Raw genomic sequence first — 21,957 nt, forward strand, 5'->3', positions numbered from 1 at the left:
TAACAAGCAGGTGCTTGGGGCGGCCAAGGGAGAGGGGCGGCACCTGCGGCAATTCGGGGGCGGCAGGTCCCTCACTCCCTCTAGGAGCGAAGGACCTGCCGCTGAACTGCCGCCGCCGATCGCGGCTTTTTTTTTTCCTTTTCCAATTGCCGCCGCCGAGATCGCGATCGCGGCTTTTTTTTTTTTTTTTTGCTTGGGGCGGCAGAAATGCTGGAGCCGGCCCTGGGCATCCAGACACCTAATGTGGGGAAGTGCTCATGCTCAAGCAGGTGATAGGCACCTGGGAGCCTAGAGGGAGGCGGCAGCGTTCATACCCAGAGGCAAAAACTGAAGTGCCGAGTGAAGTTAGGTAGCAGCGGAGCAGGAGGTTTTTTAATTGCAGTGGTGCCTCAAAATGGGACTTATGAGAGTAAGTACCTTTGTGGATTGCACCAGCATACATTCAGCAGGGTTGAAATGTACAATTTACTAGAGTTGAGAATAACAGTTCTGAAAACTCATTAGTCTAAGATGTTTCTGCTGAGTTCCAGCAGATGGCATAGTAGAGTCACTGCAGCACTTCGTATTTCTCCCCTGCAGGTAGTGTGCACTGTTAATGAAAGACGGCACCTTAATAGGATGGAGATGGGAAACTGTGTCCCCTGAGTTTTCAGCCTTTGGCTTTGGCCCTTGTAGTTTATCATCAAGGCCTGTTCATGTGATCCTCAACATCCCCTAATCACTCCCCCAATCCCGACCTAGAAAAGTGTTTGATAGTTGCCAGTTCATTTACTGCAACATTTACTGCAATGAACTGCAACCTGTGAACCAAAGGAGTTACGCAGTGTCTAACTGCCTTGATCCTGAACATGCAGTGCATAAGATTACAGTTCCTTCATGAAACATATCATAACTGCCAACAGTCCTGATCTAGCCCAAATTTGTCCTTGGTTTGATAAACCTGTCCCAGGTGTTCAAAGTCCCAGTTAGTGTTTTGGGCACTAAAGCCTAAGAGGTTTTCTGCAGCAATCCTGGCCTGGCCTCCTATGACCAGAGGCCACTGTGCAAAGTTTTAGGATAAATTCTCTCCCATCTATCTCAGCTGTTCCTCTGTGCTTCTGCTGGTATCTGTGGGCTGAGTACTTAGATGGACTCAGAGACAGGCAGGAGAGCCTGGAGTGGAGTGCTCAGCAGTTGCTATGTGCATGAGAGATTTGAGCCTGGAAAGGAGCACTAAGCAGACGCTCTGTTGAGGGAGGAGAAAAGCATGGAAGGGAAATAATCAACGGTGGAGAGACAAAGGAGATGCCCTTTGTCAGATTAGTGGCAGGAAGAGAAAAGGGTCTTTGTCTGTTCTCCCCTGCAAAGCCTCGTGCCTATGTGACTTTATATATTCTCTTCCCTTACCTCATAGTCACCTCTGAAGGGAAGATCTCTGCTATTCTAACTGTCCTGCAACCTATCTGCTGTTAGTATTTGTGTATGGGGAAGAAAAGGTTTTTGCTACTCTATTCTTGCCCCGGCCTCTGTTTTATAGAGCCTCCTCTCTTGTGAATAGTTCCAGTACCTGCCTCTGGTTTTTGTTCCTAGTTTCCCCAAGCAGCAATAACATTGTCAACAATCATGTGAGTTTTACAGCTGCTCATTGGAATAACAACAGTGCAATTAACCATTTTTGTTTATTGCATTCTGCTCCTGCTTGGCAAAGCTATGAGCTGCAACAGAAACCCTGAAGATGTTTGCACCCTTAGAAAGATAGTGCTGCATCCATTTATACTCATTTCACGTTTAGGTTAACAGCAGAACCCTAGGGATTAAAACTTAAATTTTATTTTTATAATGAATGTTATGAAAATTATGCAGAAAGTGATGGGTTAACCTCTTCCCCTCCATTCTCTAGAGAAAGCAAGTGGATTCTTCCTGCCTCATATATTGATGTGGAGAAGTGCCCCATGGGTATATTCCATAGATGAGTTGAAAGCATATCTCGCTACATTTGAAAATTGAAAAGCTTGAGGGTTGTTTTTATTTTGATGTGCCACATTTCACCTCTTCCAAAATTTGCTGTCACAAAACACTGGACAATTTTTCTAACAGTGGAGTTTAAGGAACAAATGTTAATCAAAAATGTCAACATATTTGTGTGTTTGTAGGTAATTGGGATGTGGGCAAGGCACCAATACTGCACATGGGTGCAGGGATCTGCCTGTGCAAAGCAGCTTTAAAGACTGGAGCTTCAGTGCTTAGTTTACAAGCTATATCAATGAATTTTTAACATAGTTTTAAAGTATTGAAAACACGAATCAGTATTTCTAATAGCAAGTTGGATAGTTTATTGTGCAGGGTAGTCAGGATAGTACCTAGGGATTATGATTCAAGAATGCACAGAAAACTTTATTTTGTAAATGTATTAGGGGAGGAATGATGTGTATATAGCTGTATTTGGCACTGCCCCACAGAACTTAAAATAAAACTTTGGCTAGCAGCCCCTGCTAACTGCAGCTCAGGTACCCTGCCCCCGAGGCTTCAGAGCCTGCGAACTGAAACACGGGTGTTCCTGTGGCCTCACTCCTCAGCTTTCACAGCTACGCCGTTTGCGTTTCGTGCTGTGACCACCGCGGGCAGAGGCCGGGGCGGGGTTCGAACCCCAGCGGGGCCCCAGGCGCGCACGCGCACTGCGTTGAGGGCTGGGAGCTGTAGTCTCCCCGCCGCGCTGCATGCCGGGCCTTGGCCTCTAGGCTCCGTTGAGGCTGAGGGCGGGCTCGAGCGGCTCCATTTTGTCCCCACTGGAGGGGCGGATCCCCGCGCTGCCCTGCCCCTGCCCGCCTAAGAAGCCGGGGTGGGGCCCGAGCGGGAGGCGGTGCCGTAGCTGAGCCCCGCCCCGGCCGCAGCCCCGAGTCCCGGCTTCTCCCCTCTGCCTTCCGTGGGGCGAGCGTCTCTCCCGGGGGCGAGGCCCCGTCTCCCCGCGGCAGCGGCTCCATGGTGCCTGCAGCAACAGGCAGGACGCGGAGGAGGCGCCCCCCGGGGGTCCCGCCCGCCCAAGCTCCGGGCGCCCCGCGGCCGCCGGCCTGACAGGCCCCAGCGCGGGGCGCGGCGGCGGGAGGATGGCGAACCAGTTGGTGATCCTCAACGTGTACGACATGGTGAGTGCGGGCCGGCCGCGCCGTGCCCCGGGCGGCTCCCCCCAGCCCCGGGGTCCCGCTGCTCGTGTCCACGGGACTCGGCTTCCAGCAAGCGCAGCGGGGCTGGAGCAGCGCCGCTCTGCGGTCGGGTCCCCACGTTAGCCCGGCCGGGCGGAGGTTGCGTCCCCGCCAGCAGGGCGCTGTGAAACGCCGGCAGGAGCGCCACTTCGGCGGGGTTGCGCTGGTGTGTTGGGGGCTTAACTGTGCGAGGAAGGAGGGGCTCGCCGGGGCATCAACAGGTGGGAGAGAGTCGGGCGGGGGGCGATAGGCTTCGCTGTTGGCTGAACGCAGGAGCCTTAGGGAAGAGGACACCATCTGTTAGCAGTAACAAGGGCGACTTGTGGTCATATCTGACGTAAAACTTTGCCCTTCTAGTGATGTATTGAAGAACGTAGTATTAATTTGGGATTTAGACTCCTCTTGACTTACTAAAAGAACAAACGAGGGGAAATGGTTAAAATGAAAAGGGTGGGGGGAAGAAACAAAAATGATCAAAGAAGGAAATTGAAAAGTAGGAATGGCTTCAGAGCAAAGCAAACAAATCTGTACTCGTATAATTATGTGGCTTTGAAACCTGCTGAAATGATGAGGCTCTAATGAATGTAGTTCTGGATGGGGTGAGAGAGAACTTTTGACTAAAAACATCAGACTAGCTCCACATGATGAGGGAGAGTGGAAGCTTTCTGAGGGCTTGTCCATACTACCGCGCGGGGTCGATCTAAGATACACAACTTCAGCTACATGAATAGTGTAGCTGAAGTTGACATACTTAGATCTACATACGGTGGTGTCCTCACTGCGGTAAGTCGACAGCTGATGCTCTCCTGTCAACTCCGCTTGCGCTTCTTGTTCTGGTGGAGTACTGGAGTCGACGGGAGAGCGCTCAGCGGTCGATTTATCGTGTCTATACGAGACCCCCGCTGGATTGATCGCTGCCTGTCGATCCAGCAGGTAGTGTAGATAAGCCCTTAGAGTGAAAGCTGAGCTTTCAGTTAGTTGAAAGCTTGAATCAAGTTTAAATTCCTTTATATAGGGCTTTAACCAGAAGAAAACCACAGTTTTGTTGCTGCTGATCCACAGAAAGTAGTCTTGATATTTGGGAAAACAACAAACATCTGAATGAACAATAGCATCTGAAGAATTGGTTTTTTACCCACGAAAGCTTATGCCCAAATAAATCTGTTAGTCTTTAAGGTGTCTCATTGTTTTTGTGGATACAGACAAACATGGCTACCCCTCTGATACTTGATATTTGGGGGCGTTCTTAGTACGCTGGATGTTCTTGTTTTGTTTGACCCAGGAGAATAGGCCTGTCTTTCTCAAATAAAGACTGGCCTGGTAAAGAGTCAGTTGCCAGATCTTCTGAGCTATGCATTTGGGATCATTGGACTAGATAAGGCTTAATGTTCTAACTTTTAGGATGACTTAAATCTCTGAAGCTGTCTCACTTTGGTTTGTCCTTTTGCCCTGCATCTCTTTTGAGTTCTTTATTTAGAGAGAGGATTATTATTCTGTGAAGTTTCTTTTCTCTTCATGTTTTACTGGAAGGTACTCCGATGCTATGGAATCAAGTGGTCTAAGAACCTATATAGAATAGGAGACGTGGATAAGTAATATGAGAAAACTGTGTGTGTTTTATCTGGGTTTAAGGCAGTTTCCAGCTAGAAATGAGAACCAGCACCAGCCAGTTTGCCACAGACCACAGCTTGAGAATCTCTGCATTATCCTATAATCTTTTATAGTGGAATAGCAGGCGTAGTTAAATAAAACTAGCTGGAAAATATATTTTGGATAGGCTTTTCCCTAACACTAATTGCTGTATTGGTTTAAAGTGCACTTGTGGATTGTTTGATGCTCTAAAGTTGAAGGGTCCCGACTGGGTTTTATTATTATTTGGCTGGATAGTCATTTAAAAAAAAATGTAGTACCACTGGCAAAGTGGAAATGCAGTGTTGCTGTGAGAGGGGACAGGTTCAAATACTAGTATACAGTGGGGAACCATCCTACACTTGTAAAGGTAAGGAACAAATTATGTTATGGGATTGATCTTTGTTGACAATTTCTTTAGTGCCACTACTTGTCACAGGAACAGATTTGCTTGACAACCACAGGATTCATGCTTGCTTTCATCTGTACCTCCAGTGGGTGAAGAAATAGCAGGCCTTGCTTGTACCTTGCATTTTGTTCTTTGAGTTCAGGAGCAAGGAAAAGACCTCTAGACACCTACATTGTGAATCCTCCTATGATCCAATGTAGAGACTAATTTGACTAAAATACACTAAGCTCTTGATTTCTCTGGAAGGGTTTTAAGCAGAATTGAAGATGCTTCATTTTCTTCCATGATGAGTCACTGTGTTAGAGGTAAAGGTTGATTGGGTGTGAGTGGACATTTTGTGAAATATGTTCATTCCTAACAAAAGAGAACCACACAGACATTTTATGGTTGGATTCCATGCTACTAGATTTGAAGAGGCCATTCTGTCATACACTAGCAAGCTTCTTAATTGCAATTCACCACTGTGGGGGAAGACTAGGCTTTAACTCCACCAGTTTAGCATACATTAAGGGCAGTGAACCTTGTCTACACTGGACTTTTGAAACTTGTTGGCTAGAGTATGTGAACATCGCTCTCTTAAATCCTAGTCTAGACAAAACCATAAGGAGAAGCTCTCAGTAGCACTGAAGGGGTCCTCTGCCCAGTGTTAACACCTGTGCAGAGCAAAGGAGATTAGGTCCCAATTTTCAAGGATCTTGCAGTCTAAAAAAGACACAACATACTTCGTCACTGCACAGCTGTGCAATACTTCCACCTTACGATCAGGCAGTCAAGTATCTATCTCTTTAAGGTCATACTTTTTTGAGTAATCTGTTTCATATGCTTATAACTTTCAACTTTGTAACAGAAGACCTAATTTTTTCTGCATATCTTTTATGTGCAAAACTATTCAAATGTTCAGAGTATCCCCTGAAACCCTTTTTTTAAAAAAAAGTTCAGAAACTGGCTACTGACAGAGTAAACTGTCTTCTAACACCTGAAAGCATGTGTGTAGACGTAAACATCATCTTAAAACACACTCCTATACATGAGACTGCTAGAAAAGTGCACACATGCTTCCAACAATCCCTTCATCCTGTTTTATGGTAGCCCTCTGGTATTTATTGAACTTGTGCATCACCTATGCCTTTCCTTCTCATTTGGTGTAGGCGTGTATCTCCTGGGAATGGGTCATTAAATCTCTCCCTTGGTGTAGGCAAGGGGAACTTGCTCAGTTCCTTTAGAAGCCAGACTGGATAACGATGACCAGACGTAGGCTATGTCTCTATACTATGAGCTAGGGGTGTGATTTTTCCCCTCCTTGTGTAAGCATACTGGTGCTAGCTCTCATGAAAGTATAAATACAAGTGTACCCTTGGTAGCATGGGTAGCAGCAGCAGAGGCATGGCTGAACCATACCAAGTACATAACCTCTGGTTTCAGGCTTCTTTTTTATGGTGTGTTTTAGGGGAGTTGACTTCAATTCAGTCAAGATCTGCCTTCCTAGCTTCTTGAATGGAGAATGTTCCTTAGAGATCTGTAAAGTATTATAAGTATACTTTCTTAAGCCTAGTTCACTAAGGGACATCGGAATCCCTCTTAAACATATTTGGAAGTTTCAAATAACGGCTTAAATTAAAGCCTCCATATTTGGTAGTCTAATGATTGTATCTAGAAAGACTAGCAAGATTAAGGCTAAGCACATTCATTTAGGGTAACAGGTGAAGGAAGAGCCTTCCATTGAGCTGTATAAAATAGCTATCTTGTGATTCCTCTGGTCATCCAGCAAATGCTGCTAATTGAATAACAGAAAATGCTGTTTGGTGCTATGGTTTCTGGACATCCCTTGGAGGCTTGTAAGGTCTTATTTGGGAAGGTGCCTTAAGGAAATTCCAAGAACCAGAGGCCATCAGTTCTTCTGGCGGATGTAGAAGAGGAATCAACCTCATAGTCTGCATTGGTGTAATTAAGAGCCACATTTTCAGCCTGGCCTTGATTGCATCTGCAAAAATGGAGGCCCAGTTATCATGCAAAGAAATTGAGACCAGTATCTGAAAGTCTGGCATAACGAACACAAAATATCAGGTACTTTAAATTCTCCTTTTAAATGTGTCTCAATGGTGTTATATGATGCTCTGTGCAATTATGAATTCTTTCACCCTTATATGGAGCACAGTTAAAGATACTTAACTTGTTCAAGGTTAACTCACTTAGAGTGAAAGAAAATAGCTTTTATTCTGAATATATTACTGACACCACTTTATGTCCTATCCCATGGTGGTATAACTATTGTCCCAAAAATATTACAGCTGTCTCCATCAGCAGCACTTCAGTAACACAGCCAGAGGTTAGGAGTGGGTAGGTGAGGTTCTGTGGCCTACAATGTGCAGGAGGTCAGAGTAGATGATCATGATGGTCCCTTCTGGCATTAGAGTCTGAGTTTTCCTTCATTCATGGGGTGAATTCTTCATACTGCTGCTGTTCATCCCTCACAGTTCATTTCTATAATTAGGCACGATCAGTTATCTGGTCAGAGCTTGGTTTCTCCTGTGGTTCCTAGCACAAAGCCCCTCATTCTTTTGTCACAAGTTGGTATTCCCATAGCATCTTTTGGGGGTAAGGGAGACTGGATCTATGCCCCCCTCCTCAGTTTCTTCTCAAAATGAGATGAGGCACATGCACTTCAACAGTTATCCAATTTTCCTAATTCTCCTTTATACACTTGTTGCCCTCCTAGCTACCACAGAACCTTTTGGCCCAATATTCCTTTCCTTGATAAAGGGACGTCACACAGAAAATTACTTTCCTGCTATTTTTAAGCTAGTCTTATCTAAGTTGGGGAATGTTTCACTCTTACAGGTACATATACATTCACCAAGACATTCATGAAATATACAGAATCTTCTCAAACCAGTGCTAGCCCAATATGCCTCAGCAGCTAAGTATTTCAGTGACCAGTGTTTTCCATTGTGCAATACAGACTAGCAAACAATATTGTGGGTCCATTAGTGGAATAAGTATCCGATCCTTAGGACTAGTTGACTTTTACTGTAATCTTGTATCAGCATTTGCTGTGCAGGATGGACTGTTTGACTAGTACTTGCTGAATTAATTCTTGGACTAGTACCAAAAGACACTGATACACAGAGGGGCAAATATACCTTTTTAAATTAGGTACTTCCTCGACTTAGCAGGTCACAAGATACTATATCATAATATTTACCCATCCTTTGGATTAACTTGTCCCCCTCTTGCCCCTCCCCCCCCCCCCCCCCCCGTCCACTTCAGTTCCAGCGTGATCTTAGTAGTTACCTCAAATCACTAGAGCTAGGCTTTGGAACATGTTTTCCGAAAGCTTGTAATTCCAGCTTTCAAATGGTATCAAGCATTAATCTCCAATTCTAGTGCTGCTAAATTCCATGTCAGTGAAGTGGAGGAAAAAGCAAGATAGTAATTGGAATGACGGGTAATTTTTAGATCTAAATGTCAAACTTGCTAAGCCTCGGAACTTTTTATAGGACAAGTACAAATGTTTTTTCCATTTACTGGTCCTGACCTAGTGATCAAAGAGAATTTTATCCTTGCACCCAAACACATTTTTCTTCTGTCCAAGATGCTGGGCTCCCTGGAGTTTAAAAGATGCCTCTCCTCTTGAGACTCCATCCCTGTCAGTAACAGGCATTCCTAGTGTAAATGTTGTTTGGGAAACCTTTCTGTAATGGGGCGGCCTCATCACACCAGCGCGCCTTCACTAGGGGTGTCTCGCCCACTGTTACTCTCTCGGTCTCCACTGTCCGCGTAGTCAGACCCACGTCACTCCCGGACCGCAGCATCCGTTTCTGGACACTGCCCTCTGGCTGTGCCCGCTCTGCTGGCTCTTCCTTTCCCCCTTCCCGTGGACCGGCAGTTTCCGGTTCTGTCACTTGCCTCAGTGGCTCACTGCAGTCGTCAGTCTAGCCCCTTCCTCCAAGGGCAAACTGCAGTCTGGCTTAGCCACTCTCATCACTGGCAAGTTGGGGAGGGGGAGTCCAGGCCCGCCCGCTACTCTGGGCCCCAACCCAGGGACCCTCTAGCGGCAGCCACTTACTGCCCTCCTCCAACTCTCCTCTACTGCCTACTTCCCTGTAGCTTCAGCACCTTCTCTGCCCCTTTGTGTCAGGGCCCTAGTCTGGCAGTCGTCAGCCTAGAGCTCTCCCAACCTCCGCTGACCCTGCCCAGCACTGCTTTGTCTTAGGTGCTTCTCTAAGAGCCAGTTTTTCTCCCTTTGCCCTCCAGGGAGAGACTCCGCTCCTCTCTGCCCTGCAGCCTTCTTATAGGGCCCAGCCTGGCCCTGATTGGCAGCTTTCAAGCCTCCACTTGATTTGGCTTCCAATAAGCCCTTCCAGGATTGGCTGGGGCTCTGCGCAGCCTCTCTGGCTTGCTCTAAACCCCTTCCACGCCAGAGTGGGGCAGCTGCCCCACTGCACTCTCCTATCCCCAGCAAGTGCAAGATCTGCACTTAAGGGAAGACCCTGTAAGGACAGTGAAATAAAGAATAGGCTCTTAATGAGGGAGCAAGCCTTAAGACCAGCTTCGGACCCTGGTACAGAGACCCTCTTCTTCTGTCAGTGCCCCGTCAACGTCATGGTTACTGAGACCTTTCCCAGTAAAGAAAGCATTGAGGTCCTGATCTCCGATGCTCTCCATGAGAGAGGTACAGATAACCATGCCGGTGGTACCGAGGTTCCCACTCAAAGATTAAGGAGGGTGATAAGAGGAGCAGAACAGAAAGTTCCTTCTCAAAGAAGATTCAGTCACCGGAGACCTCCAGCCACAAGCAGTGTGCTAGTGAGGCTCCACATAGTTGAAGTCTTACTTTGGGTACCATGAAGCAGTCTAAGTCCCAGACCTTAGCAGTAAAGAACTTGGTACCAAAGACTACTATTACCAAGAGAATGGCTTCAATGGAATCCACAATCCCCCTAGCTACCACTGCCAGTGCCTTGGACAATGATATCAAGAACATCCCCGGTGCCTGTACCAAGTTCTGTTGTGCTCCTGGCACCACAGGAGTTTTGGTATCCGAAAGACCTGATGGTACTGAATGAGCCTGAATCTCCCCTCCTTGCAACCTTTGGACTCCTCTCGGTATTGAGGTCTGCTGGGTCAATGACTGCTCATGTTTTTGCGAGACTTACCTCTTCCCCAATTTCTACTATCCACGAGGAGGGGTTGTACAATACGTGGAGGAGCATTCAGACTCAGAACTTTCCATCCATGGCTCTCCAGTTTACTCCAGGCAATGTTATTTCCCAAAGCACATACAAGAAAGGCAGGGGTCTGGTATTCTGCTTATCAACACTTGGGATAACCAACATTGGGTACTCCCCACCATGCCTCATGCTCCTCATTGGCCTTACTAGGATTGATGGGCAATGTACCACCAGTAATGTTGAGGGGCCCCTATTCAGTCCCATAAGGAACACACATGGCCTCATTCCCTGGTACCATCCATTTCTCCCCTCCATTCTGAGTCAGCAGAGTTGACCTTTGAAGAGCAGGAGGCAAGACCAGACAAGGAGATTACCCCCCCCCCCTTACACATATACCTTTATCCTCACCTGACAAGGCAGTAATGCCACCACCACAATTAGTAGCTGATGACTTTCAGCAATTACAGGACTTGATGAAGCAGGTTGCTGTGACACTGCAGATTCCCCTAGAGGAAGTCTAGGAATCCCATTGCACGTTTCTGTTTCAGAATGGGTGGTGCTGTTAATTAATGAAGCCCTTCTTGAGCCATTAAACACCATCTGGCAAACTCCAGTGACAGCCCCACCCTACATGCAAGCGGGCCAATAAACAATACTACATCCCAGTCAGGGATTCTAAATTTTTGTTTTCTCATCCAGCACCAAATTCTCTTCATGTGGATGCAGTCAATGAAAGGGGCAAAGAACATCCTCAATATATGTAGTGGCTTTTTGAGTACCAGAAACGTCTGGACCTTTCTGGTTGTAAAAGCTACTCTTCAGCAACATTACAGTTCAGGATAGCTAATCGCCAGGTGCTGATGTCGAAATAAGACTACCTGAATTATGAGAAGTTTAATGGTTTTATTGACCTTTTGCAACAGGAACACTGAGAACAGTTTAGCACCATGATAAATGAAGGTCAATTCCTAGTAATGAGATGATCTTCCTGGCTTCAGTTGTCAGGTTTTCCATGGGGAGTACAATTGATCATGGAAGATTTACCTTTTGAGGGCCACAAGCTTTTCGCAGATGACTTTCTTCATACCCTAAAGGACACTAGGATAACACGTAGATCTTTAGAGAAATAAGAGAAAATGTAGCTGGTCTGAGTGCAAAGATCACATCCTGCTCAATTTCCTGCCTTCTGTAGACTACTGGAACCACTGGCTCAGAGATGGAGTTTTACTTTTATTAAAAAAAACAAACAAAAAAACCCAATGTAACTACCTCAACCATGTCATCCCAGCCATCAACATCATCCAAATGCCAATTCTGATGCTCAATCAAATCTGATGTCCACCCAATAACCAGTTTCTCGGCTGCATGACGCTGCCCCTTCGTCCACAATTTGGGCACCACCTCTCTCTATTCCATTGAGCACGGGAGGCTATAACACTGGACAAATGAGTATTGGAAGCTATTATCATCAGGTTATATTATCCAGTTTACCTCCATCCTGCCCCCCCACTTCCCTGTCCCTCTTCAGGGACACCCTCGCAATCATTTGCTGATGCAAGAGATCTCATTGCTCTTAAGTCTAGGAACCATAGAACCCTTCTGCTTCAACACAAGGGAAAAGGGCTCTATTCAGCACACTTTCTGATACCCAAGATAAACAAAAGGTTGGAGGCCAATTGAACAAGCATATCAGACATCTGAACTTCAGGAAGGTATCCCTAGCAGCTGAAATGATTATATACTTGTAATTTGATCACAATCATTACCAGTAGCAGGTGCTATCCTTCAGCCTGTCTTTTGCACCAGGGGTGTTCTCAACTCCTAATGGTTGTACATGCGTACCTGTGTCATCTAGGAATGAGTCTGTCCTACTTTGACGATTGGCTCCTCAAAGGTTGGTCTCATCAGGAGGTGTGGTTGGCAGTTCAAACAACAACTTCACTATTTCTAAGTGTAGATCTACAAATCTCAAGAAATCAGTCTTGACCCCCTACACTGCAAATACTCTTCATAGGAGTGTTTCTTGGTTCGATAACTGGCAGAGCTTAGCTCAGTCCTCAAGTTCCAGCAAGGACATGTCTGCAATTGCTGGGACACGTTTTTGTGATACACCACCAGGTTACATCTTAAGTGGCTCAGGACAGTGTGTGTGTCAGGTACATAAAATCTGAACAAACAGGTGTCTAGACCCAGCTGGGTCCTTCAATTACTCATCTGATGGAAAAATCCTTCCAAGGTTTGTGCAGGAGTTCCATTAAACCAGAATCCCACTACAGTCATGTTAACATCAGATGCTTCCCTCTTGGGATTGAGAGCACATCTAGGTCCTCACACAGTCCAAGGCAAACATGCAAGCATTGTTCCTGTTGTGACCATCAGCCTGTTGGAGTTAAGACTGGTCAGAAATGCTTTCCTTCACTTTCTTCTCTTACTCCAAAACAAGTCCATCAAGATAATGACAGCACAGTTTGTATGCATTATATCAACCATCAGGGCAGAGTGTGTTTTCCCCTTGATCTGCACTGAAGCATTACAGCTTTGAAACTGGTGCATAGCCAACCAGATAGTCATCTCATCTCAGCTTCTTACCTCCTGGGTATACAGAACATCATGGCAGATGATCTTAGCAGACATTTCTCCGTAAATTATGAATGGGAGTTGGACTCTCAAGTCCTCAACAAAATAATCCTAGCTTGGGGATTTCCAGAAGTCCACCTCTTTGCCATGGCAGCCAACATGAAGTGCAGGAAATTCTGTTCTAGAGGGGGATTCGATCCCTAATCTCTAAGAGATGCTTTCCTCATTACATGGGCAAAGAGTCTCTTTTATGCACATCTTCCAACTCCTTTTAAAGATCCTCATCAAAATCAAGCAGGACCAAGCCAATGTAATTTTGATTGTATCAAGTTGGCCAAGACAAGTTTAGGTTCCTTACATCAAACTCACCTGTCACCCTCCGTGGTGGCGCCTGACTAATCTTTGACCGTCTCACAATGCAGGTCAGATGCTGGGTCCCAGTCTGAATGTTCTGCAACTACAAGCGTGTTTCCTCAATAGCTCTCAAGAATAGAGGAGGCCTTGTTCATCAGGAGTACAAAATGTACATTTAAATAGCAGAAAGGAATCTACAAGACACACTTACCTTCAGAAGTGGAGAAGGTATCTCTGGTATAACTGGTGACACATTTGATCTGTTCAGTCATCTCTTACCACAATCTTGGATTACCTGTTTGATATTGAAGATGTCAGGCTTTTCTGTGAGTTCCATCAAGGTTCATTTAGTGGCAAAAACATCTCTGCTCGTGCTAGTAGAAAGTTTCTCAATATTTGCTTCATCTGACCAGTGAGATTCCTGAAAAGCCTTATGAATTCCCCCAGATTTCTCCCTCAGCTGCAGGAAGCTCTGCAAACTCTTCCCCCTGCTTCCTGCACTCATCACTCCTCAGCTGCAGAGGGGAGGGATCCCTGTACAGGGAGCTGCTCCCCCATTCGCACAAGCCCCATGCATCCAGACCCCCTCATACTCAGACCCTTCCACTGAGCACCACTCCCACTGCCCCCTGGACCACCCTGACGAGCCACCCAGATCCCCACCTCACTGAGCCCCTCTCTCCCAGCATCTGGACCCCCACTGAGTCCCCATACCCAGACACGACCACCCCAATGAGCCACCCAGATCCCCACCTCACTGAGCCCCTCTCTCCCAGCATCTGGACCCCCACTGAGTCCCCATACCAGACACGACCACCCCAATGAGCCACCCTGAGCCCACCTCACTGAGCCCCTCTCTCCCAGCATCTGGACCCCCACTGAGTCCCCATACCCAGACACGACCACCCCAATGAGCCACCCTGAGCCCCACTCTCCCAGCATCTGGATCCCACACCCAGACGTCCCCCCTACTGAGCTATATCCTCCCTATACCCAACCCCGCGCCCTCCCCCCGCTGAGCCCCAACCACCTTCACCTGGACCCTCCTGCAGCGTCCCATTACCGTTGCACCCAAAATCCCCCAACAAGCCCCTGTGCATCCAGATTCTCCCCTGCCCCATACCTGGATCCCCCCACTGGGCTGTCCACACCTGGTGCACCTGGCATGGAGGGGCAGGGCCCTGGGGTATTTCTGGTCCTTGCGCTGTGTCAGGGTTGGGTGCAGCCTCAGCACTGAGTCCGTGTCCCGGGGGGAGCTGCACAGTGATCTCCCACCTCTGTGCAGCCAGTGGCCTGTGCTCCTCAATGCCATGTTGGAGCCGCCACATTTATTTGACAAATAAAATTTGCAGAATTTTTAAATTCTGCACACAGTATTCTAAATTTTTTTGGCACAGAATGCCCTCAGGAGTAATCTTAACCTTTTCTGCAATTGTAGTGAACATGTAAACTTTTGGGAGTCTTTTGCTTATTCTTTGTGTCCATTGTCTCACAAGTAACATTGTCTCTTTTTCTCCCAGTTAAGACTTAAATGACTAAATCTACAGTTCTAGTATTGATGGAAGCTATGAAGAAAGTAGCTACAGAAATGTAACTATAGAATTGTTTTGTGATGTAATGGCTATAATTTTTCCCTTATCCCAGTGGCACTTCAATTAATGTGCATCTAGTAAAATACTTCTTTAATAGAGCTGTTGGTACAAAAATATTGAATATTAACCCCTGCTAAGTTGATGTAAATCAACCTAGGTGTTTTAGAATACAATATTCCTTTTTTACAACAATTATATTTTTACTGTGACAAAATACACTTCACTGAATGTGAAAATGAATCAGGCTCATATAATGGAGATGAGGAATTATATTTATTGGATTGTTTTGGGATTCTAGAACTTACAAGGACACTCTGACCAGTCTTTGTCCATTTTTCACCCCATATTTTAGGTACTTTGAAAGGATTGTACACAAGTTATTTAACACAGGCTGCCAACAGCTTTACAGGATTTTGCAATCCCCCACATCTGATTTACTCTTCTTCGTGGGAGTTAAAAGGAATCTTGTTCAGGCAGAAAATGTGACCAAGTTTTCAAGGGCAGGTACAGATAAGTAGTAATTATGCATAATTACTATTTCTGGGGGAAACTAATTCTATCTTACTGGAAGTATTTAATGGAGATATAAGAATTTCAGTAAGACTGGAGTTAGGGTAATCGAATGGCCAATGTGCTTTGTGTAGTTTTTGTAAAACTGCTTACAAGCAGTTTTATCACGATTGCTCAATACTTGTTATTCAGAGCACTCAACATATTTATAAAGTTAAAGGCACTATAAGTGAGGTCTGCACAATTGAATAGGATACTTTCTGTCTGTCAGGCATCTAGGATGCAGCCGTAACGAGGTCATACTGCCTACCTGTTTTGCAGAGGGTGGTGTTGAAGCCTTGCAATCTGAACCTATTTTTGTATTCTGCTGCCTTGTACTAGAATATGGATGAAAGTCGTTCTGTGTGATGGTTTTCATTATGCTTGCAATCTAAACCACAGTTTATGGTTGCATCACAAAAATAACTGTAAAGTCACCCTCTTGAACACTAGAGCTGCTTGTTTGATCATATTGGTTTTATTTTGCTACAGTTTTTTATTAGTTTTTACTCCCGTTACCCATGTAGATCACAGCTATGAGAGAATGAGATGAATTCTGTTTTGGCCTGGACACTACCAGAAATGTTAACTGAACTGTGTTTGCAAAATCTTCTTTTGGTATTGATACTTGGACCTGCTTGACTCAGATCTCATAGCAAATTTTACAGGGTTGACCATTTAAAAAAAAAATGTACTTGTACACAAATATAGTTGCTTACTGCTGTGGCTTTTGGTGAGTGCAACATTTCAGCTTATTTGTGGCCAGGAGTGCTGTTTATGTTAATTGCCCTGAGTTTAAAAAAAAAAAAAAAAAAAAAAAATGCAGATATCACTATCAATGATAATTGAGACCAGTTTGTCTTGACTGTAGAAACAATCCTACTTTTGCTGATGCTTTTCCTTAAGAAATAGAAAATCATGACCATGCTAATACATGCCAGTTTGTATTAAAACTTTAACTGCTTCTACCACATTCCATCTGAGAGGTTTAATCTATGTGCAACACAGTGGCAATTTAGAGTGCTCATAAATGTCATTTTTAGAGTAGAACTTAATGGAATTAGTCAAATCCATGGCTGTGAATTTTAATAGTGTGTTCTGTAGTTGACTTTCCAAAGAATGATTACCTAGTTTCACTGAACGTTCAGCTCTTGTGCTTTGGTATTCAGGACAGATCATTCAGATCAGTTTTGTACCCAAATATAAATTATTTGTACTGGAAACTCATTTGAACTTTTTTTTTCTTTTTTCAGTATTGGATGAATGAATACACCTCCTCCCTTGGAATTGGAGTATTCCATTCAGGAATAGAGGTATATGGCAGAGGTATGTATATTCAGGAAACTTTAAATTTACTCTTCATTCTAGATAAACACTTTATCTATACCCAAAACCATCTTTCATGTATGCCACCAATGGGGCAGAAGTATTGTCTGGTTCCCATATCTTGTTTGTCATATTTTTGTTCTCTCCTTGCAACAAACCTTGAACACCAGTCATCTGGCTATCCACTCACATGCTTCCATATAGCTGTGTAACTGTTAAAAATAAGCATATCTGAGCAAACTAGTTATAGTGGTATTTAATTTGGGTTTAGAACTCTTAATTGTGATTAATGTTAATACAGTCCTATCATGTATTCCTTTCTGAATAAGATAACAATTCTCCAGTGTGATAGGCCATGAATAGACTAGGACAATAGATTGTATTTTTAAAAGTGTTAACTAATATGTTAACTAACATGTTTTTTTTAAACAGGACTCTCCTCTATTATAGACAAAGCACTTCTTCTTTAAAAATGTCATCTGATCATGGTTAACCATACGATAAGGGTGTGTTGTGAGTTTGGGGGAGAGGAGGGGAGCATGAGGTTACCGTTTAGTCTCCCTCTGACCATAATGTAAAGTCTCTTGTGTTGTGTACTGTATAGCATTTTCTTTATTCTGCAGAGACAGAAGGAAGTTCCTTGTGAAAGATAATGGAGTTTCACTTAGTGTGCTATGTGATGTATTCCTCTTAACTCTGAGTTTATGCCAGCAGATATGAAACAGACTTTAGATCTGGGTACTTTATCTTGCTTTTCTTCTAGTTAAAGAAAAGGAAATTAAATGTAATATAATTAAAGTAAAGAATTTTTAAATCCATAAATCAAGAGATTCAAACACCAACCTTGGTACAATAATGCTAACTGACAAATTACATTTGCTTTGTATCTTGTATATTCAGGCATAAGTAATTTGAGGTGCCAGTCCTCCAAATATTTATGCACATGGCTTGAAGTTAAATATGTATACAGGTGTTGGTGGGATTGGGATGTAAATATTATACTGCCAGTGTCCTGGAATACACTGTGCAAATTTAATGTGAACATATTTGAATTTTGATTCTTTCTCTTAGTTAAAATTGGTAACCTTAACTATTCATTAATAGATCTCTGCATTTATTTCTCTTGCAAGCACCATGTTTGATTTTTCAGTTTAAGATCTTTATGAAGAAATTGACCAGCAAATGAAGGTCATTCAGTAATCTGGGCTACACATCTGATTTTTTTTATTTATTTATTTGTGCCGGGTGTATTAAATTCTGAATTTCTCTTTCAGAATTTGCTTATGGTGGTCATCCTTATCCTTTTTCTGGAATATTTGAAATTTCTCCGGGAAATGCTGCTGAACTAGGAGAAACATTTAAATTTAAGTAAGGAAGGTATTTTATTTTAGTCAAAAGTGTGAAGACTAAAACTTTGCTTTATTGCATTAATTCCTGAGCTTTTGTTACAGGTCTAATCTGATCACCCAGGGCAGATAGAATTTCTCTGCAAGTGGGTCATGAAAGGAAGTTGGGGGGGGAGTTGTGAGGCATTGAAAATGTTGTTGTTACAATCTTAAGCAAAGAATCTCCTACCTATGCACCCCTATTGTTCAAGATTAAGTATTCTTTCATCCTCTCAAAATACCCATTGTATAAACTTATTGTTGTTAAATATTGTACTTATGTAGCAAATATAAGATGTCATGACATCCTTTTCCTTTGAATAAGGTGTTGCCAACTGTCATAGTTTCTTCATCACTCATTTTTAAATCAAGATTGAATGCTTTTCTAAAAGATATGCTCTATGACTTATTTTATGGAAGTTGTATGGCCTGTGTTATACAGGAGGTCAGGCGAGATGATCAGTGGTCCTTTCTGGCCTTGGAATCTGAAACATTGAGAGGCCTCCCACCTCTCGTCTCTATTCCCACAGTATTGTTAATGTTTCCCTGGCACTACCTCCAGCAGCTGGCTCTCATGTACTGCTCACTTGCTGAGTGCTAGCTGCCTTTTAAAAGATCTGGGAAACAGAAATTGTATCCACTCCAAAAAACAGAGCCGAGTCTCAAAGATTATAGTTCTGCTTAGCTTAATGAGAGGACTTCTATTGGAGAAGGGGAGATCTTCTGTATGGAGGACGTTAAGAGTGGGGCATGGGAGGAAGAAAGTAGAAGGGTAACCACACACAACTTGGGTGCACTACCACATCACCCACAGAGCAGTGGGAGAACAGTAGTTTGTCTTGTGTCTTAAGTTTGGAAGCATTGTCACCCTATTATCTCTTCTTGTTTTTAGAGAAGCTGTAGTTCTAGGCAGTACTGACTTCATGGAAGATGACATAGAAAAAATTGTAGAAGAGCTTGGAAAAGAATTTAAAGGAAATGCCTATCACTTAATGCACAAAAACTGTAATCATTTTTCTTCAGCTTTATCAGAGGTAAACAAACATGGGCTTTGTACCTTTCTGCAAAACTGCTTTCTGAATGGTTGGACAGCATCAGTATTTTCTTCCTGTCATGTAGATTGTGTATACCTTTATTTGCCCTTTTATTTTTCTAACATTTTTAGGTATCTCCCTTGTTTCAGGCATAATGATTATGCTTATGTCCAAAATCTAAGACTTTAGTTCCAACAGAGCTCACTAAATTAACTTTATTTGAATGCTACCAATGTACTTCTCTCATTATGAAAATAAGACCCAGTCACTACCCCAAAGAGACTACATTCCCAAGTCAGATACATAGTACAATGGGTGTTGGTATAAGTTTGAAATGGCTTAGGGGTCTTGAGGTCATTGCTGAAAATAGGATGGATAATTTTTTTAAATTAAGTGAATTGCAATAGCAAATCCTCAAACGTGCAACTGTTACATTTGAAAATACATCAAGTTTATCAGAAATGTGGTGATGTGTGTTTCATATCAGAAATGAAATAACAAAATATTTGAAGTTCCACAAAATCACCTTAAATCTAATGCTGTCTCCTCAGCCGCTTATAGGTCAGAAACTCCACTTTTATCCTCTATGAACCAGATCCTCCCCTCACCCTAAACAGGTGCTATGTGAGTATAAATCCCCTTCAATGGAGATACTCCTGATTTTCACTGAACAGAGATAAAGGATCAGAGTTAACACTGTTCATGGAATCTTACCTCAAAATTACTTGTTTCCATCACTTAATTTTCTGTGCTACGTTCTACTGAGGCTTGCATTTCAATGCTTAATTATTTTACTGCTGATCAAAGCACTCCAAAAAGAGGAATAATTTCCTATATAAACCCTCATGGAACTTATTACTTTTTAAAAAGGAAACTTAATAAAATCTACAGTAAAAGTGTTCCAGTTACAAAATGCAACTGGGAAGTCAAATGTCAGTTATGAGTGTACATGCAATCTTAACTATGTCTGCTTGTGCATGTATGGAGTACAATTCTGGCCTCCGTGAAGTCAATAGGTGTTTTGCCTTCAGTGGGACAAGGATTTCATCCATAGTCTTCAATTACATGATCACATAATTTGTGCTGCACCCCATATAGTGTGCAGTGAATAAGACAGAGGTATGTAATGAAAAGCAGGACTAATTAAGACTAATGCTGTTCAGTTATAATGGTGAAAATCAAGGTAGAACTCCTGATAGCAATTAACTTATTCCAAATTTGCACTGGAGTAAGTGAAACCAAAATTGGACAGTGTGGTGTGAATGAGACAGCACTCCTCCCATTATATAGTGAGGATAAAAATTTAGTATAGTTAACTTTATATTAAAAATGCCTATTTTTACTGAACCTTCATAAGGAAAATAACATCTGTTGAAAGTAATTGTGTGCTGTGCAGCTCTCATCTTCTGTTTGATAAACTTAAACGTTGCACATATGAATAATTTACTAGGCAGTATTTAGCTTATTCACTGCATGAGACAATGGTCCTCTGTATGATCATGTCACTGAAAACTATCATAATGAATATATGCAGCTGGGCAGAGTTAAGGTTAAGTATACAAATATAGCTTTGACGTTTTCTGTCTCTTGAGAGCTTTCTTTTGTGACTTTACTTGGTGGCTTTAATTTTTTAGTTTTATAGAAAAATCTGTATGAACAGTGAGTTTTTTCTTAATCTTCTGCCTTACTTCTGAGGAATTCTCTACAGATATAAAACTTACACTAAACTCTGATATCATTCCAGTGCTTTTTGTGTGAGATTTCTGAAAAGATGATTGGGTATTTTTGCCAGATTAGACAGATTAATGCTTCTCATTTAAGAGCTGACCCTTTTGAAGTGACATGGGCATCTACAGCATCCACAGGAATGTTCTTCTTGATCTTCCTACCAAGACAACTTCCGTGTGTGTGTGTGAGAGAGAGAGACTCATTGATGTTTTTGATACAAGCTTTTAGGATGCTGTAGTTGGGACTTGAAGGAGTTTATTTTTTCTATACAGCGATCTGTCTACTTTAGTCTGTTAGTGATCTAACCATAAGGCAAACACTAATCCCCTCTTTCTTTTTAGATTCTATGTGGGAAAGAGATTCCACGTTGGGTGAATCGCCTCGCTTATTTCAGCTCTTGTATACCATTTCTTCAGAGCTGCCTACCGAAGGAATGGCTTACTCCTGCAGCCCTTCAATCTAGTGTCAGCCAGGAACTACAGGATGAGCTGGAGGAAGCAGAGGATGCTGCAGCAGCTTCCCTGTCAAACTCTGCATCGGGATCTAGAACTGGGCGCCACACCAAACTATAAATCTCTCTCCAAAGTAACAAATATTTCTAAACACTTCAGTTTAATATCTCCAGCAATTGACTTCATTACTCAAAATTAGAGAGCTGACTTTTGAACATTCCTTTTGTATGAAAAATGGCTCTCTCCACCCCCAAGACCAGTTATTTCAGCTCAGGATTATATATGTAGTGAAAAGAATCATTGGGAGAAAGGAGAAGACATTTGTGTGAAGCCACTCTTTTCACTTTCATCTGTTCAATGAACTTGGATTTACGTAACAGATCTTGTATAAAACAGAACTGAAGTTATTTGTTTACAGTATTGTGTACTGCTGTTTACAAGTCCTGTATGGACTCCTGCCACCATGAAAGAAGAGAAACTCTGAGCTCAGTTTATTCCTAGTGTAACTCAAAAGGGCAGTGGAGTCACACCAGTGATAAATTTTGCCCAGTGTCTTCATGAATTAGGCAGGT

General features: G+C 43.2%; 1 protein-coding gene across 1 annotated transcript; it reads left to right on the forward strand.

Annotated features, from left to right (window-relative positions):
- The first annotated feature begins 3,083 nt into the window (after positions 1 to 3,083).
- DESI2 (desumoylating isopeptidase 2) lies at positions 3,084 to 21,505 on the forward strand. The gene is made up of 5 exons (XM_065401989.1): positions 3,084 to 3,122; positions 16,714 to 16,786; positions 18,061 to 18,154; positions 19,064 to 19,205; positions 21,275 to 21,505. The coding sequence occupies exons 1-5, from the start codon at positions 3,084 to 3,086 to the stop codon at positions 21,503 to 21,505; spliced, it is 579 nt and encodes a 192-aa protein (XP_065258061.1).
- The last annotated feature ends 452 nt before the right edge of the window (positions 21,506 to 21,957 follow it).

The sequence above is a fragment of the Emys orbicularis genome, chromosome 3 (genome assembly GCF_028017835.1).
Source record: "Emys orbicularis isolate rEmyOrb1 chromosome 3, rEmyOrb1.hap1, whole genome shotgun sequence".
NCBI lineage: Eukaryota > Metazoa > Chordata > Testudines > Emydidae > Emys > Emys orbicularis.